This window comes from Asparagus officinalis, chromosome 8, assembly GCF_001876935.1.
Source record: "Asparagus officinalis chromosome 8, Aspof.V1, whole genome shotgun sequence".
Taxonomy (NCBI): Eukaryota; Viridiplantae; Streptophyta; class Magnoliopsida; order Asparagales; family Asparagaceae; genus Asparagus; species Asparagus officinalis.
In genome coordinates this window covers 110,469,233-110,488,699 of record NC_033801.1, presented here as the reverse complement: position 1 = coordinate 110,488,699, position 19,467 = coordinate 110,469,233, and the positions used below count along the sequence as shown (strand labels likewise).

Sequence of the window (19,467 nt, the reverse complement as noted above, 5' to 3'; positions counted from 1 at the left end):
CTCTCTCTTGTAGCAGTCAGCTTATCTGTAGTAATAGGAATACCAACAGTACTAGCAATCTTACTGATACCAGAGGGAGCCTCCACAAATTCAATTTTAGATGGCAACTGAATTCCACATAGTGGTAAGTGTAATCTTGAATTTTCTCAATATCAGTGTCAAGAGACCAAGTGTTTAAAACAAAACTGTCTTGATCCAAAGAACCATGGCCCAGCCTCTAAAATCTCTTTCATTGTTTGTCCGATTGAAAATCAAGATGAAATAATCCTTGCTTTATTAAAAGAACTTTAGGTATAGAGAATTTGCACATGAGGAATATTGCGAGAAAAAAAACATTCTTATTGTTTCTTTCTGGACTTCTCCTGTATCCTGGCGCTAAAATACAGCTTGCTTCATCAATTTATATATGGTATAAAGATAAGGATTAATTATCCATTTTGGGCGGGGTGTGGGGGGGGGGGTTGCTAAAGCTGCACTCGCATTGAGATAAGTGCCCTCATGGAGGGAGAGGGTTTTTATTTGACTATAAGAAATATAAGTGTCCAAACAAGCATAAGAATAAGCGAACAGAATTTGACAAAAAAATTCTTAGTGGGTTACTAACCACTCATTTAATCGTGACAACAAATCTCAATCTAAATGAACATACTGAAGTGAACTCATCCATATATAGAAGGATTGAGAAAGACACGTCCTATACAAACAAAACTAAAGAAAATTTGTCATGAATTTGCACTGCTTAGTCCTTCATCTGCACTTAACAAATCAATACAGCTCTCGATGCATTCCAATCTGTTTGACAATATCAAGCTTTTAGAAGGACTTGGAGCTCTTTCATCAAGGACCTCCACAGTAAAAATTGCCCTAACTGGTCGATGATCAGATAAATTAGTCTCACTCCTGTCATATTGATTTTGCTTCAATCCTTTACCATACCATATTATTCTATCACACCTACAAAACACACAAAAAAAAAGTTATTGAATTATTGATAATAAAATTAGGGTAATTAATTACAAGAGAACTCCTCCATTTATACACTTTTTCAAGAAATTCTCTCATATGAAAAATCCAATAAAAAAAACCATTATCTGTGATCATTAATGAAATTTTCATTTTCCAATACAGTTTGATTCTGCAGGCTTTTGGTTCTCATGAATTCCAGGTTAATGAACAAAAAGTGGATTTTACTTAGGGGCTGTTTGGATAGGTTTTTTAGGGTGGTAAAAGAGGAGAAAGCTGCCAAAAATGTCAGCTTTTTGCCAGCTTTCCCCTAAAATCACCTTTTTAAGGGGTGATTTTGGGGGAAAGCTGCCAAAAAGCTGGCATTTTTGACAGCTTTCCCCACTTTTACCACCCAAAAAAAAGAACCAAACAGCCCCTTAATCGGAGAACTAAATTTTTTTTTTCCTCTATTTTCTTCCTTTAAACCCCTAAAATCTATGAAGTGCATGTGTACTATTCAAACGTCTAATCAAGCGCCAACATCTATCATTGCGTCCAAAGAGCAAACCTCCATTAATTATAACATTAACATGTTCATTATTTTGCAATAGATGATGGTGCTTTTTAGGGGGTTAATTTCTTAAAAATCAAGCTGTATATAGATGAACGAGGTTTTTTTGTAACAATTGTACATAGAACTATTATCTTTCAAATTATGAAGTGAAAATATGTCAACCTATTTGAACTCACCATGCAGGAGCACGCTTCTTCTCTCCTTTTTTGCCTTGAAGACAACCATAGTACTCACTAGAATTAGGGTAATATTTATAAGTGGGTGAAAATGTGATTGAGCCCTCTTGCCAACCTTTAAAGGTTCTACCCTCTGAGACCTCAGCAAGTAGCTGAATGAAAAAATAATTCAGTAAGTACATCATATGCATTTTTTTTATTTTAAGAATTAAAGTAAGATTTAATGATTTTCATTCAAGAGGAATAAAAAAATGGGACAGGTACCTGATCTTTTTCCAACAATTTGTTCCATTCTTTTTGTGCAACAAGTGACCTTGTTGCATCCTCTGGCAAGGATATTCTATAGTTCAAATCTCCAAGCATTATTATTCGACTGTTCATGGAACGAGAAACAAATAATTCAGTTAATAACTGTGGTATGGAAAGAAAATTTGAGCAACACGATACAAAAGACATAATTAAATACTATAGTGGTCGTTATCGTTGGTGTCATATAGTAACGCTAATGGAAGAAAAATAATAGTTTGTAGCACTATCACTCATATTGCTTTCAATAAACCACCATTATAAATAATTTAATTAACCAAGTTGTATCTTAGTTATATGTTTTTCAAATTAGGTTTGCTAAACCAGCAAGACCTTTAGCCGATTTGTCCAATAATATTAGCGATAGAGATTCTATATTAAATTATAATAAGTTAGTTTGGGACCATCATTAAACAATTAAGATACTTAATTACTGTTTGATTACATAAACAAGTAAATAAAAACATGCAATGGGCAACGACTAAAATATTTCAAAGGAAATAGTTCCATATTTTTAACTACTTAGCTTTATCAACTTTACAAGGTTTACTTCATTTATCGCTTGCTTTTATCTTTTTCGTCATAACACAAATTTCAAAAAGTAAATATAGAATCAAGGTTGTTGCTTATTTATTTCAAACCTTAGTATCAAACCGATCTGTCCTTTTGTTAGTTTTCCATTGTTAATGTTTTAATAATCTAAGTTAGACTTTCTGGGGAAATTTTTTTTGTTAGTTTACTCACTCATGATCGAGGATTTTTTGCGGTAAATCCAAAGATTCAGAACCTCGTGGAAAAGTCGTCCTAGAGAATATCTCCATGGCATCTGAATTTCGACGAACTTCATCACCTTCCTTCCCTCCCGATGCCAAATGACAGCACACGATGCAAAAACTTGTACCATGCAAGCAAAATCTGACTGATACTGAACCCTAATAAATACAATCGAACAATTTGGATCAACCAAAGTTTTCACCAACAAAAACTTTTTTTTTTTCTTCATTGACCAAAAAAAAAAGTTTTCACCAATAATTTTGATTGAATAAATGGAATGATAAATTACAAGAAAGACTGTTCATTTATTTTTTTTCAAGAAATTTCCTTATCTGGTAAGTTTTATGAAAATCTGCTTCATCTATGGGTCACTTATTGATTTTGTTGGAGCTTTGTTTTTCGAGCATCTAGATAAACATCTACGCTTGGACAAATGTTTGTGCGAACATTTGAGCTTTAAACTAACAGACAATGGCCCTTCGAATTTTCTTCAAAAATGCAATATGTCTGAAGAGCAAAACTCAGCTACAAAACTAACATTTAACTCATTAATGAGCATAAAATATGGAATGTTTATTGAACTTATTGTATGAGGAAATTTCTTGAAGAACAGGATATAAATGACCATTCATCGTAATTTACTTTAAGTAAAATACACACCTTGTTGCCAAGGCATCCAAGAATGCCACAACCAATGCATGAAACACTTGTATGGAGAATGTACTGTGCAAGATTGCTTCCGATCCAAACCGTGAGAAATATTCCAACCATATGTCTGCTCACTATGCATCTATAATCTTTGGCTTTTCTTAATGAAGAAGACTTGTCATTTTCATAAGGATACACCTTTTGCTTCTCACCTAACTTAGGCTCCTCATGACTTGGGTCTGATAGGGTCTTGTTTAGTGTTGTCCTGATGAGTGAGTTCCACTTTGAGGAGACCTTGCTCTTCTCTGCGCCTAGAATGTTCTTGGCTTTGAGAGGAACTACCTCTTGGAACCTTTAAAAGATTTAGAGTTTGTTAGTACACATTTTCATGTTTTGTGTCGTTACAGGGTATTGATTGGTGTGACGTGACACACATTCAAACAATCGACTAAGATCTGAGAATATACTGACATACAATTTTACAGTGATCTGAATATGTGTCACATCAACGACATGTAGTACAACGGAGGGACACGCCAGTTTCGGTTTACTCATGTAATCAGTAAGAGTTGGAATATACGCATACATACCCAAGAACATAGATATCATAAGAATTGTTTCTGGTATCCAACCAATCATCCAAATCGAGATCATCTGATGGCTGAACTCCTCCAACATTCCATGTGCTAGCAAACAACCTTAAAATTAGTGAACCGAAACAAGGAGAAATAATCGTATTAGCATTCGTTAGTTGATGCACAATTGATTCAATATTATTAATACCTAAAAAGCTTTAAAACTCACTTATACTTGTGGATGTGCTTATGGTTATGAGATACAATATTGGAGCTTGCAGTATCTACCAAATTATCAGTGATTGGGAAGTCGGCAACGAAGCATTGATTCCCCGATGGTATGCGAAAAAGCTTGTTGGCCACCAATTTAGGCCACATAACCTAGGAAATTGCATAGAGATAAAGGTACGAATTAGCCTTTAACATAATAGCTAAAGTTGAAAAGAGAGGAGAAAGGAGAGAAGGTTCTCACTTCTTGATTGTTGTTTTCTTGCATGGTGATGGAGGAGGAGTGGGGGAGCGAGGAAGGTGAATAAAGGGAACGGATGGAGGGTATGAGGGGATGAGAGGGATGTGACAACTTTATTCAGAAAGTTGTAGTCCTTTTTTGTAATATAATCTTTAAAGGGTAGCAAGGTACATGAAGCTCCAGGTTTGGATTATTTCAGACGTATTATAATATTTTCTTAAGGGGATTTTGATAAAAAGGCCCTTTTTGCTAAATAATTAGCAAAACCGACCGTTTTGCTAATTATTTAGCAAAAACGACATCTTTTGGCCAACAGGTCAAAAAAAGGTCGTTTTTAAAAAAACGGTGCATTCGAAACATACGGGACTCATAGTCCTGTATATTTAGTCGCCATTAATCACGCTAAAAAACTACGAGACTACTAGTCCCGTAGGTTTTCATATCGTTCTACACGGATCTGCTTAAAGCCCACACCGAATACCTCCGAGACTACGAGACTGCTTAAATACGAGCGCTTCGATCCTCTTCTTGAGATCAGGACAAAGCGGAGACTTGTTCTTCTTAGGGGCAGTTTGTTTGACTAAAAAAAGAGGGAAATCAAAGAAAATGAAACCTATTTCTAAGAAAAAAAGGTTTTGGGATTGCTTGGTTGGCTAAAAAAAAGAAGGAACTCAAAGAAATGGAGATGAGATGAGATGAGTGGTCACCTTATTATAGGATGATGTGAGTGTTTTTTTAAGAAAACTTGTTTTGGTGTTGTTTGGTTGGCGGGAAAAATAAGGAAATGAATTATAAGAAACATATTTCTTATAATATGTTGTTTTCTTTTGTTTGGTTATTTCTTAAAAATAAGAAAATAGATGAGATGAGATGAGTTGTCATTATATTATTGGATGATGTGACCCACACTTAAGGAAATTATTTTTCTAGCTTTTTAGGAGGAAAACAAAGAAATAAAATGCTAATGAGATGAGATGAGTTGTCACAATCTTATTGGATGATGTGAGTGATTTTTAAATATGAGATGAGATGAGTTGAGTGATGTTGTGGATAAAAATAATATTTTATTAGATATGGTGGATGTGATGGATGAGTTGTTGGATAAAAATAATATTTTATTAGATATGGTGGATGAGTTGTTGGATAAAAATAATATTTTATTAGATGTTGTGGGTGAGTTTTAGGGATGGAAATGTGTGAAATTGTACTTTTTGAGATTTCTTGGTTTTCATTTCTATTTTTTGGTTTTTTAGGAAATAACCAAACAGGCCCTTATCGAAAATCTGAAGCCAGCGGTGAAAGAGATCAAAGTAATCGAAGGCCTTTGATTTCTAGAACCTCAAACCCTAGGATACTCGAAGGGTTCTTTCAGAAATTGTTGGGGATGTAATCCAACAGAGCTCGGATCTTCGACTCTGCCTCCGTGCAGCCGAGGCACAAGATCGCCGCCGGCGAACCGACGTCCCCCCCTAGGAATCGAGGATTTTTGCACTCCTACGTTTAAGGGAGATAGGAATCGGTGTACTAATAATTGTAATACAATTTTCATATGGTTCTACACAAACAAAATTAAGGCAGAGGCCACGGTAGCAGAGTACAACGGATCTGCTTAAAGCCCACACCGAAAACTACGGGACTAATAGTCCCGTAGATTTTTTTGCCTCCAACTAAGGGTGACTAATATGTCTCAAATACGCAGTTTTTTTTAAAAACGACCTCTTTTTGGCTTGTTGGCCAAAAAGATGTTGTTTTTGCTAAATAATTAGTAAAACAGTTGGTTTTGCTAATTATTTACCAAAAAATGTCTTTTAAAAAAAAAACCTTTTCTTAATGAAATTGTATAGTCCTTGCCCTAATACCTCTGTATTTGGAAAAGATTGTTTAAGAATAAGTTCAGACATTGTACTACACTTGGAGTACATGATCGATATGTCTCTGACTAGCGTGAGTCATAACGTCTTGATTCAGAAATTTAGAATAGCTTGATTTTTTTTCTTACTCTTCTTGTTATATCTCTAATTGTACCTCTTCTTCTCCTATTATCTTTATGTATATTATGTATCTACTTTCTTTTATTAATAAACTTATTTGATGTCTTACCTCCTCATTAGTTAAATATCTATCTAGAGTATTTAGTGACACCACTGGACATCACTGAATTGCTTGGTTTATAGATATTTTAATTTATTTTTAGTTACATTTACTATTTAGGACACTATAAGAATCAAGGTGAAGCAACATGAAGAAGGATAAAATTGTAATATCGTTAGCATAAATTCCAAATAAAAACACAACAAGTTATATGAGAATATCGCTGGGACAAAAGCCCGCAACTCCCATTGCGCCTCATATTTCATCTTCATGTACCTTGTGTATCTATATTTTCCCTAATTAACAATTTTTCTGAACACCTTCTTGCTCTGTTATTGAGAATGTGTGTGTGTGATTGTTATCTGAACACCTTCTTGCTCTGTTATTGAGAATTTGTGTGTTTAGTTGGTTTTATGTCAACTTAAGTGGACACCAAACCTTTGTCCACCAAAATTTTTATCCACTAATTTATATATATAAAAAGACTCTTCATATCATGCAAGAATCCCTAGGCAACATGAGTGGATAGAAACTTTGATAGACCATCAACTTAAGTTGATATAAGAATTTTTTTCTCTCTCTCTCTCTCTCTCTATATATATATATATATATATATATATATATATATATATATATATATGAGAAATATGGGTATGCTGGCCTACAAGCCCACAAATTTTATGCTTGGTAGTGATGTGTTCACATCCTCACTTTCACTCATTACCCCATGGTGAATGTGCGTTCCCACATTTGAATGAGCTGGAGCGAGAGACATGCTGACACCCCCTCACTACCAAGCCCCCACAACTTTTTGTGCCCTTGCGTACCAAGTATCCTCATATTCTTCGATACTTACTTATATATATATATATATATATATATATATATATATATATATATAATATATATATTATATATATATATATATATATATATATAATATATATTATATATATATATACTATATATACTCATATATGAGAAATATGCGGTATGCTTGGTACAAGCCACAAATTTTATGCTTAGGTAGTGATGTGTCATCATCCTCATTTCACTCCATTACCCCATGGTGAATGCTGCCGTCCCACATTTGAACTCTGAGGCTGGAGAGAGGTGACGACCTCACTACAAGCATACTCATATTTCTGATATATATATACTTATATATATATATATATAACCTATATATATATACTATATATATATATATATATATATATATATCATATATCCTACTATATATATACTATATATATATATATAATATATAGTATATATATATTATATTATATGCAGACAATATTGCGGTATGCTTGGCTTACCCCCCCCCCAAAAAAAAAAAAAAAAAACAAAAAAATAAAAAAAAAAAACAAACAAAAAAACTAAAAAAATCACCGCCCCAATACTAACAAAAACGCACATCTCTTTGTGCTTGGTAGTGCGGCGCTGGCACAATCCCCTCCACTCATTTCAAATGGGGGACCACATTCACATTCGGGTTGAGGCAGCTGCCATGGACGCAGTATACAACCATTTAAGCAAAATTGAGTGAAGCGGATTATGATACCTCACTACCTCAAGCATAATTTTTGTGCTTGAGCTACCATACATACTCCATTTCCCTCTCTCTCCTAATCTCTCTCTCTCCTCTCTCTTAGTATAATATATATATATTATATATATATAATATATACTATATATATATATGATATATAATGCAGAAAAGAATATGGCAAGGAAACTTGCGCTACCAGTTGCTTCAAGCAAACTTACGTTTAGTGATGTGGCCTAATCTTGATCGCCTACATCTACATATGGAGTTGCCGTGAATGCGGTGGGTGAGGCTCTATCTTTCGGACGGTGTGGAATGTAGCGGCTCCAAGATTACGGCCACATCCACTACCTTAAGTTGTTTTAAGCAACTTGCGCTACCAAGGTTTCTCCATATTTCTCTCTCTCTCTCTTCTCTATCCCTCTTCTTTTTTTCTTTTTATCTCTCTCTTCTCTATATATACTATTATATATATATATATATATATATATATACTATATATATATATTATATATATATGAGAAATATGGGTATGCTTCTACCAAGCACAAATTTGTGCTTGGTAGTGATGTGTCCATAATCCTATCCACTCACTATCATGTGAATTCTTTCCCACATTTGAATGAGTACAGGCAGAATTTACAGCTCACTACCAAGCACAACTTTTTGTGCTTCGGTACCAAGCGCATACCATATATCCTACTCTCTCTCCCTATCTCTCTCTCTATACTAGTATATAATATACTATATATATATATATATAGAGAGAGAGAGAGAGATGGGTATGCTTGGTACTAAGCACAAAAATTTATGTTTGGTAGTGAGGTGGCACAATCTTCTCTACTCATTCTAATGGTTGCATATCCCCATGTACTCCTCAATCCATGTGAATATGGTCCCCTATTTGAATGAGTGGAGGGGATTGTGCCACCTCACTACCAACCACAAAATTTATGCTTGGTACCAAGCATACTCATATTTCTTATATATGTATATATAAATATATATAGAAAAGCGATAGGGTGAAATGGTGGCATGGTTTTAAAGATATGTGGCCTCCATATCTATTTGATTTTTCTGCCAAATATTCTCTAAAAATTCTCATATCCTCCCTTCCACCTAATCTCTTTCTTATTTGGGGTAGGGTTAGGGTTCAGGTTAGGGCTCGGGTTAGGATTGGGGTTAGTTGGTTCACGTTAGGGTTAGGATACATGTTCAAGTTTGGGTTCAGATTTCGGTTCGGGTTAGGGCTCAGGTTAGGGTTAGGGTGGGTGGGTTCGGGTTTGGGTTCAGTTTAGGGTTCAGGTTAGGGTTAGGGTTAGAGAAGATTTGATAGGAAAATCAAATAAATATGTGGGCCATATATCTTTAATTAATTAACCTATTAGTTTAAATCTAACCATTAATTTAAATTTAACGGTGTAGAATGGCCATCTCACATTATGAAAACAATCTCACCATGTGTTGATGTCAGTTATCAAACATGAAATTTTAGTGTGGATTATGTTCGATTTTAGGGTTCATTAATCTTCTTCGATGGTTGGTTATGGGCACATGATTCCATCCCGCAAACAAACAACATGTGAGAGGATCGAAGTTGGAATCTTTGGTGGTTCCTTCAATAGTTAAGTCAATAGAGAGCTTAAGTGGAGGAGAAAAGTAAGATTGTAGTGTCTTTTATTTGTAAAAGATTGCTTACTTCCCTGTAGTGCATAGTGCGCCTATTTATAGCATATTCAAGAGGGTAATTTTGTAATTTGGCCGAGTCCAATTAGTCAACTTATTCAGCCAATAATTTACATGTGCCAACAATTGGTGGCATGAGTCATCTATGTGGTTAAGATGATGAGGACATTGATGACGAGGTCCGATGTGTTATTAAGACTTTCGTGGTCAGTGTAATGATGAGTTCGACCATATATTCAACGTGATGGTGATCGACTGGTGGTGGGAAATTTGAGAAACTGCCTCTCTTCCCGATCTTGCGAGAAAGTCGATAAATGATGTCTTCTTATTCGGCCACCTTGGACTAGAAGGTTCTCGAGCTAGTGTGGGGAAATGAGGAGACATAGAGCCATCCTTAACTATGGGTTCCGATTGAGGACAGCTTTCCACTCAGCCCTTCTCAGTAAGGGTCGAGTGGCGTTTACTGGACTCGACCTCCATACGGTCAAGTCGAGGTGATGCACAGTTAATTTGGGACACGTGTCGACTCCTAGGGGTAGTATTAACACTTAGTCATTTCTATGTCTTACTTGTCATAACACACACACATACACATACACATACAAACACAGACACACACACACACACACACACACACACACACACACAAACATACAAATATACAAACATACAAACATACATATTGTTGATGTTAATAATCAAACAGGTAATATTATAAGGGTGAGGTTGATTAGGGGGCCGCTAACTTCTCCAAATATCTGGTCTTGAGTTGAGTAGCTGAAGCCTGCACAAATAGCTGTAGGCATCAAAAAATGCCTATAGGTTCCCACACGTAGCTCGAGATAAAGAGAAGATAATGAATGTCATCATTTGAGTCAAATGGGATCACCCAAAGCTATAAAGAAGCTAACGATCAATTCAGCGAAGCGTTCAAGTCGACTAAATGACAAAAGACGCAAAACGGCGGAAAATATAAGTCTGGAAAAGTCGAAAAATGCTAAAACAAGGAATCAAGTAAGTGCCCAGACTGGTTCGGCCAAGGCCGAGACGGGCCAACCTGTCTCGGACAAGGCTAAGATAGTTATGGCTATCTCGGCCAAGGCCGAGATAGGCCTAGCTATCTCGGCCAAAGCTGAGATAGGCCAACCTGTCTCGGCCAAGGCCGAGACAGCTTGACCTGTCTCGCGCCCGAAACCGTCGAAACTTGTTTTTAACACGTTTTCTTAGGATTTCTTCATGTCTAAGCTTCCCAACTGACTTGATATCATATCTAAGAGTGGTTAGGTCGTTATCAACTGAAGATATGGTCAAATCATCCATTTTTATCCAAATACCCTGCATCTGAAGCCCTATAAATACAAGGCTGGGCTTTCTTTCTAAGGGGCGAATTATTATCAAGACAAGAAGGTGTTGCCGAACTTCAGAGCCAAGAGCCACGAATTTCAGCAAGGGTTAGTGCGATCCTGGCAAACTTCGGCATAAAAAAGAAGTCTTTCAAAGGATCTGAAGCTCGTTTCCATCTTTCCTTGAGATTAGGCTTGGTCTTAATCTTGAGAAAAGTACTGATTTTGCTTGGTTGATAACAGTACTTCAGTGAATACTTCTTTGGTAAAGTATGAGCTCTGATCAATACTTCTGTCAACCGGATCCAATCTGTAGGCGGTCCACGGATAAACTCCGACACTGACAAAGATTCAACCCAAACAACAATAGGCGATAAACATTCTCTGTTGTGTGTTGTTTGAAGGAGATTGTAATTTTCTTTATTTTTTTTATTGTGTCAGATCTTATAAAAAGATCATCTTTTTCGGACTTATTGTAACAATTAAAGTTGTAATGAGTTATACAATAAAGAAATTAATTTCCGACCCAAACATGCTGACGACCATAGTGGGAGCCAACATCCTTTCTATGAAGGCTGATGTGTCACAGCCTCGGATCTACATCCCGGTTGAAGAAGTGGTCGAATACGAGTTCGACCAACGAAAATACGAGGAATATCTGTCGTCCTGCTCCTCTAGGTCCTCCGCCTTTTGCAAGCGTAGGAAGATTAACACCCCCGTTGCTACGGTAGCTGCACCTTGTAACGCCCTGCCTGCCTCCAACGAGGTCGGGTCTGCAGATCTAGACTTCACCTCAATTAAGGAGATAGCCGCTGGATGTGCGCCCACTTTATCGAAGAGAGCTGGCCAAAGGTAGCACCAACGTCTCATGCGTCATTTCGCCAAGGCTTTGGAGCCTGTAGATGGGATCCGTTACAAAGCGGATCTAAAATTCAAGGAGCGTCGAACGCCTCAACAGCGAGCAAATGGCCCCTCATCCAAACTAGCAATGAATGAATGGATCCAAGTCACAAGGACCCGTTCAACCCTTGAGGAGCACATCCAAAAGCACCACGCACTCCTTGCGCATGCACGGATTCTTGTGCAGAAGGCCCGAGAGTTGCAAAAGCAAGAGGTGGCTAAGGAACCATCAAAATCCTACAAAATCTGGATTCCTAAGTCCAAAACTACGTAAAAATTAAGTCGGCGGACAGTAGGAAATTTCTTTGGCTGAGACAGCATCAACTGTCTCACAGCAGTCCAAGACAACATCAACTATCTCGTAGCAGGTCGAGCACCATCAGGCATGCAGAAGAACCGTCTTCGCACCAGGCCGAGACAGTAGCAACTATCTCGCATCAGACCGAGATAGTAGTAGCTATCTCGTATCTAGTCGAGACAACAGTAGCTATCTCGTATCTGGCCGAGACAGTCATCGCTGTCTCGCACCTAGCCGAGACACCAGTGACTGTCTCGCCAAAAGAGTTGGCTCCATGACTGCCTTGGAGTCTCTGGCAGCCCTTATTCCTATCCTGATGAATCATGCACCGCCGGTGGAGCCCTACAAAAGCATGGACTTATCCCGATTCAAAATGAGGATGGCGGATCACCTGGGTCCTTTGCACGAGGATCAAGGAAAAGTTCCGATCAAAGAATGTTTGGGCCTAGTGAATGAACCTTGAGCAACTCATCGAGCTGGGGGTCACACACGTCCTTGCAACAATTCAGAGCCTTCTCATAAAGAGAAAACTCCTATAACAGACTATCTTAGACTGCGTGTCGAAATCCAGGAGCCCGTTAAGGTCACGTGCTCACGAAAGCATGGTTCCAAACGTGTGACTCTTGAGAATACCAACAAGGCAGCAAATCCTCAGAAGGAAACATGTTTAATAGACAACGACGTTATACATGAGAAATCGTGCCAACATGCGATAGATTGCTCCGGTCATCATGCCGATGAGTTGTACTATCAGGCCTGGGGTACGAGTAGATCTCAAAAGAGAGATACCTGGGAAACGGACTTTCATTGTCTGGATGCTAAACTTATCAGGGTAGTATTATTAGTATGTAGCTGCCCCTAGACCGCTTCACAGAGGGTCTCGGTATTCCAAAGGTTTTCCTCAAGACGTTTCCGCAAGAAACGATCACCCGTTCAAGATGACGAACTTCCAAAAGTCATAATTAACATGGCTGATAGAGGAAAGTCAACCTGACCTTCTAGTTTGACCCGCTCATATCGCATCGTCTAACCTGGTTGCGATCGGGAACCATTAGACAAAAGGATTATCGGAGAATGTAGAGGGGATTATCCTCGGATGATGAAGCATCAGATGCTAACTCTGTAATCGCTTCTGATAATACGGTATCCAGCCCAGGACAATCCCGTGACACACTTATGATCAATACTGAGCAAATAGCCAAAATCATTGAGGATTCTTTGGCTAAGCAAAAAGAGAACTTCAAGTTCAAATTGGAAATGGCCACGATGTGGATAAAGGAAGAGCATAACCAACAGATTCAGGCTCTGTCCAATCAACTTGGTGAATCCAGCCGTCACAACATTACTAACTAAGCAGGTAGTGATTCATATGTGGATGAACACCTCAATGAAGATAACCCTCCGGTTGACCAAAACACTAGGGGTGGCCCTACTGAAGACAACAATTTAGGGGTGGTCCCACTAAAGATGACAATGTCGGGGGTGGCCGCGTTGTTCCTCTTAGAAATTGTCCAAAGCATGATACATACAAGGACGAGAAGATAAAAGACCTTGAAAGCAAAATTAACGCTCTGATGTTTGCTTGAGAGGTGAAGAAGACCGGTATTCCGTGTCCCTATCCAAGAGAGTGGGAGTCGATCCCGTATCCAGCGAAGTTCAACCTGATCAACTTCATATCGTTCAATGGGAAGGGCTCGCCCACTCAGCATCTAATTTACTTCAAGTCCTATTTAGGAGTGATCTCCGAGCATGAACCCCTGATGGTCCGGTCATTCATTGGCACCCTTCACGGAGCTGCCTTCGACTGGTACCGCCATCTCAAGCTTGGAAGCATCAACACCTGGAACGATATGGAAAGCTTATTCCTCAGTAATTTCTTCGATGACGATACTGATATATCAATCAGGACACTCTTTGAGGAGAAATAAGAAGACGAAGAGACGGTCTATGACTTCGTTAAGCGCTTTCGAAATAAGGCTATGAATTATCGATATCCGGTCACAGAGGATTTCATCCTCCAAACCTATCATAACAACCTATCCATTAATATTTTGGAAGTTATGGGAGTTGCACCGTCCAATACTTGGAGAGAGTTGAAGATGCACGAAGAGCAGGCCGAACGCTTCCTCAGAAGAAAGAAAGCCGAGAGGAGCCAATCGGTGGCTAACCCTCCGAACTCAAGCTTCACCTCCCTTGGTAAGGGGAAGGCACCTGCAGCAGTTGTTAACGTTAATTAGATGTCATAACAATAACCCCAAAGACAACAAAAGACTTCGGATACGAGACTCCAAAAAGCACTCCTTCAAGGACGAAGACGTTCCGGCCATTTTCAAATCCCTCCTTAAAAACAACAAGATCAAGTTTCCACCTATCGCAAATCAGAAGGAAGCTGATAATATGCAGATCCAAAGTACTGTCCGTATTACAGGAAGATCCTTCATCCTACTAAGGCTTTCTTTACTCTCAAAAATAGCATCCAAACCTTAGTTGAAGCTGTCATCATAACGCTAAATTAAACCGAATGCGCACACTGAAGAGTAAAATGTTAGACCCGGTTTTGTAAAGGAAGTTGGAGGTGGATGATTCATGTAACGGGATGTTTCCAGAAGAATACTATATGGTATATTATTAGGGATAACCCAGTCACTATAAAGAAGTGATAAATGAGAAACTTCCACTCGGACTCTGAATGTTCAAGGGTGAAACACATCTCATTGTCGGGATCAATTCCACCAACTTCCAAGCACTCTTTTGCCGAGATGAGATTTGATCACTTCATTGGATCAATCTTCCCTCACAAAAAACTCCTACTTGTGTTGACGATTTACAATCTTCCACCACAAAATCCCTCACTGATCAAATTAATTGATGGTGGGTCTACTAAAATTCTTCCTGGTTTAATCCACTCAAAATCCCGTTGTGTCTGTGCACTCAACACTCCCACTATTAGAGTCCAGATATAATGTTTGGAATTTTAGTCTACTAACCTTTGACAATTGTCAAACCCCTTCGTGTTAAGTCCTTATCACTTGACACCAAGAACCCCTACTGAGTGATTTGTATAAGTTAACACTCCTATTGTGATTTGCACTCCCACTCTCACTGTCCACTCGGTCAAACCTTCCTATAGTTAGGACCACAACAAAAATCCCATCTCAATTCCTCTAATGAATGAGAGGACTACTTCCAAATCGAGCGATCAAACTTTCCTACAGTTAGGGCCAAAGCCAAAATTCCCTCTCAATTTCTTCCATGAACGAGAGGTCAACTTCTAAATCGAGCAATCAAACCTTCTTACAGTTAGGGTTACCTCAAACTCCCACTTGGTCAAACATTCCTATAGTTAAGGCCAAAACCATAATTCACTCTCGATAAAAGAGAAATTTACTTTTAGTTCGGTAATCAAACATTCTGACAGTTAGGATTATCTGAATCTTTTCGATTCTCGGAGTGGAGATCCCACTCTTAGTTTCACCGTCTCGGATTCTTGAAGTGAAAATTCTACTTTGATTTTCCTCTGTATCTGGAGATAGAATATAAAATTCTTCCTTTTCAGTATCGGGTTTGTCTTTGCCCCAAGAGAAGACATCATCCTTCAACTCCAAAATCCATGCTTCACATGCATAGAAAATTTTATCCTGAAGCCTAAGTAGGGATAAGTCAACGCCTTACACGCGTTGCCAGTTTAGTCTTTTACCGATTGAAAAAGATATTAGAATCCAAGTCTAGGAACTTTTATCCCGAAACCTAAGTAGGGATAAGTCAGCGCCTAACACGCGTTGTCGGGTAGTCAATTTTCAAAAGAAAGACAAAGTCTATATATTCAATATCGTAGCACTAAGAGAGTTAACTCTCTTAGCACAACGTTACATGCAGAACAGACTTAAACAATCTGCATACTAGCCCGACTCAAATGGTAGTCGATAAAGGCTCATCAAACCCGTTGATGGCTGAGGGTTTACCAAAAATCCTATATAAATACAAGAGTCATTGACGCACCAGCTTTATTAGTTGGTCTCGTGACTTGAGCAGCCAACAACCTCAGGATAAAATCCATACATGCAGATAAATCATCTTTAACAGTTGGTCCTGCAACCTCGATATTTGGGACCGTCACGCTCCAATGCCTTAAGAGCACAAATTGTGTAGACTCCAGCAAACGTACGAGTATAAACTGTGTTAACGCAGGTCAACACGCTACAGCAAAGGTCAATGTCCGTCAACGCGCTATAATGAAAGTCAACGCCGGACAGCGCGTTCCAGTAAAGGTCGATGTCAGTCAACGCATAGATAAATTCACCAAAATAGAGATAAGGAAAAAATTCCACGTCAAATGATGATTCCGGGGAGTTCAATCGTATTCAGATACAAACTCCCGATAAAGATGATTAGTTCAACGTTAACTCAATGACACGAGCTAAGTTCGAAAACTTACACACTAACCTCAGTTCAAGATTTTGATAACAGTCAGACGATAAACACAACACCAGAAGAACTTTATCTATTTGGTAAAATACTGAATAGACTGAAGGCTGAAGAAGTAAAGAATTGAAGCCATTCATAGGTCCTTCTACGTGATCTCCTTGATAAAGTACTGAAGGGATTGAAGACATGTCCTATCTTATCCAAAGCATTCCAGACTCTTCTATAAAAGAATGAGTGTGAAATACTTTGGAGGAAGTATCCGTAGGCATCAAAAAATATCTATAGGTTCCTACACGCGGCTCAAGATAAAGAAAAGATAATGAATGTCATCATTTGAGTCAAATGGGAACACCCAAAGCCGTAAAGAAGCTAACGATCAATTCAGCGAAGCATACAAGTCGACTAAATGACAAAAGACGCAAAACGGTGAAAAATATAAGTTTGGAAAAGTCAGAAAATGCTAAAACAAGGAATCAGGAAAGTGTCCAGACTGGTTCGACTAAGGCCGAGATGGGCTAACCTGTCTCGGCCAAGGACGAGACCATTGTGGCGTGTCTTGCCCTAAGCGGCAGACAGTCCTACTTGTCTCAGTCCCAAAGGAGACAGACGGCCAAGGCTGAGACAGCTGTGGCTATATCGGCCAAGGCTGAGATAGGCTTGGCTATCTCGGTCAAGGCTTAGATAGCTCGACCTGTCTTACCCCCGAAACCGTCGAAACTTGTTTTTAACACGTTTTCTCGGGATTTCTTCGTGTCTTTCCCAACTGACTTAATATCATATCTAAGAGTGTTAGGCCGTTGTCAACTGAAGATATGACCAAATTATCCATTCTTATCCAAATACCATGCATCTGAAGCCCTATAAATACAAGGCTAGGGTTTTCTTTCTAAGGGGCGAATTATTATCAAGACGAGGAGGTGTTGCCAAACTTCAGAGCCAAGAGACACGAATTTCAGCAAGGGCAAGCGAGATCATGGTGAACTTCGACATAAAGAATGAGTCTTTCGAAGGATCTGAAGCTCGTTTCCACCTTTTCTTGAAATTAGCCTTAGTCTTAATCTCGAGAAGAGTACTGATTTTGCTTAGTCAGTATCAGTATTTTAACGAATACTTTCTTGGTGAAGTAGGAGCTCTGATCAATACTTCTATCAACCAGATCCAATCCATATGCGGTTCACGGATAAACCCCGACACCGGCAAAGATCCCACGCAAACAACAATAGGCGATAAACATTCTCTGCTATGTGTTGTTTGAAGGAGATTATAATTTTCTTTATTTTTTTATTGTGTAAGATCTTATAAAAAAATTGTCTTTTTTTGAACTTATTGTAACGACTAAAGTTGTAATGAGTTATACAATAAAAAAAATTTAGACCCAAACAATAGCAATTCGTGAGAGGACGGGGACTGGTTCCCCCATTGTTCCTTCGACGATCAAGTCAGTTGATGGAATTGAGTGGGAAAATGATCAACTGTGTGAGTTCTTTTTGTGTAGTGTCGTAGATTATAATTTTGAGATATTACTTAGAAATTGCTTAGCCAAAAGTCTCTTAGTTTAGCTTAGAATAACTTATTTTGGTATCTAGAATAGTATCTCTATTTATATTGGTGGTATAAGGGCAGAATGGTAATCTCATAGAATACAAGATGGCGGCAAATGAGTGTGAGATGGGGGCTACGTCAGCACCTACTTTACAAGTGTCGGTCAACGAGTGGAGGAGTGGTCACCTCAGTATTAATTGTAAAGTGGTTGGGGGCATGACGGTGCCGACATGGTTTGATGAGTCATGAAGACTATCAGGGCTAGAGGAATAATGGCGCTTATCAAGCATTAAATGCGATGCTGACGCGTTGTCAGTGGGAGAGGCTCGAGGTTGAAGTCGTCCTTTAGCTTGGTCAAGAAGTAACACCTCTTGAGTCGACTATGCAAGGTATCGTATTGTTGGTCGAGTGGGCTCATAGCGAGTCGTCTTCAATAAGAGGACCGACTAGTATCGCCCTTCGAGTCGACCCAAGAAGATGTCGATTCGGCGAGTCGGCTAAGTCAGGGTCCTTGCTGGTCTTGACCACCAATTTGATTTGAGCATTGCATGTAGAGGGACACCTTCCCGTGGTTGGCAAAGGACCATACTTTGGCGATTGAAAATACCATAACAAATACATATATATACATACATACATATATTATATACATATACATACATATATATACACATACATTTATATATATGTGTCTGTGTGTGTACACACACACACACACTTATATATGTGTGTGTGTGTGTGTGTGTGTGTGTGTGTGTGTGTGTGTGTGTGCACGCGTGCTCATATAGAAAAGCGATAGCATGAGATGGTAAGATGCTTTGCTTAACATGAGATGGCCATTCTACACGATTAGATTCAAATAAATGGCTAGATTTAAACTAATGGTTAATTAATTAAAGATATATGGCCCCCACTTTTATTTTATTTCCCTACCAAATCTTCTCCAACCCTAGCCCTAACCCGAACTCGAATCCTAACCCGAACCTAAACCCACTAACCCTAACCCAAGCCCTAACCCGAACCCGAATCCGAAAGTGAACCCTAACGCTAATCCTAACCCGAACCCGAACCCGAACACACTAATAGAAACCTAAACCCGAACCCACTAACCCTAATCCTAACCCTAGCCCTAACATGATCCCTAACCCGAACTCTAACCCTAA

At 38.6% G+C, this 19,467-nt stretch overlaps 1 protein-coding gene across 1 annotated transcript; it reads right to left on the bottom strand.

The window, feature by feature from the left end:
* LOC109820464 (type IV inositol polyphosphate 5-phosphatase 9-like) lies at positions 547 to 4,565 on the bottom strand. Its single transcript, XM_020386609.1, has 8 exons — positions 4,471 to 4,565; positions 4,228 to 4,379; positions 4,014 to 4,121; positions 3,436 to 3,775; positions 2,746 to 2,933; positions 1,960 to 2,068; positions 1,696 to 1,847; positions 547 to 954 (listed from the first exon to the last, which is right to left on the bottom strand). Exons 1-8 carry the CDS (start codon positions 4,492 to 4,494, stop codon positions 723 to 725), a joined length of 1,305 nt encoding a protein of 434 aa, XP_020242198.1. The 5' UTR covers positions 4,495 to 4,565; the 3' UTR covers positions 547 to 722.

Excerpts from the sequence above, each read along its gene's own strand:
- LOC109820464 (XM_020386609.1), bottom strand. The coding sequence starts at position 4,494 with ATGCAAGAAAACAACAATCAAGAA. Across the intron at positions 4,380-4,470 it reads AAGAAAACAACAATCAAGAA|GTTATGTGGCCTAAATTGGT; the intron begins GTGAGAACCTTC and ends GCAATTTCCTAG. Across the intron at positions 1,848-1,959 it reads AATTGTTGGAAAAAGATCAG|CTACTTGCTGAGGTCTCAGA; the intron begins GTACCTGTCCCA and ends TTTTTCATTCAG.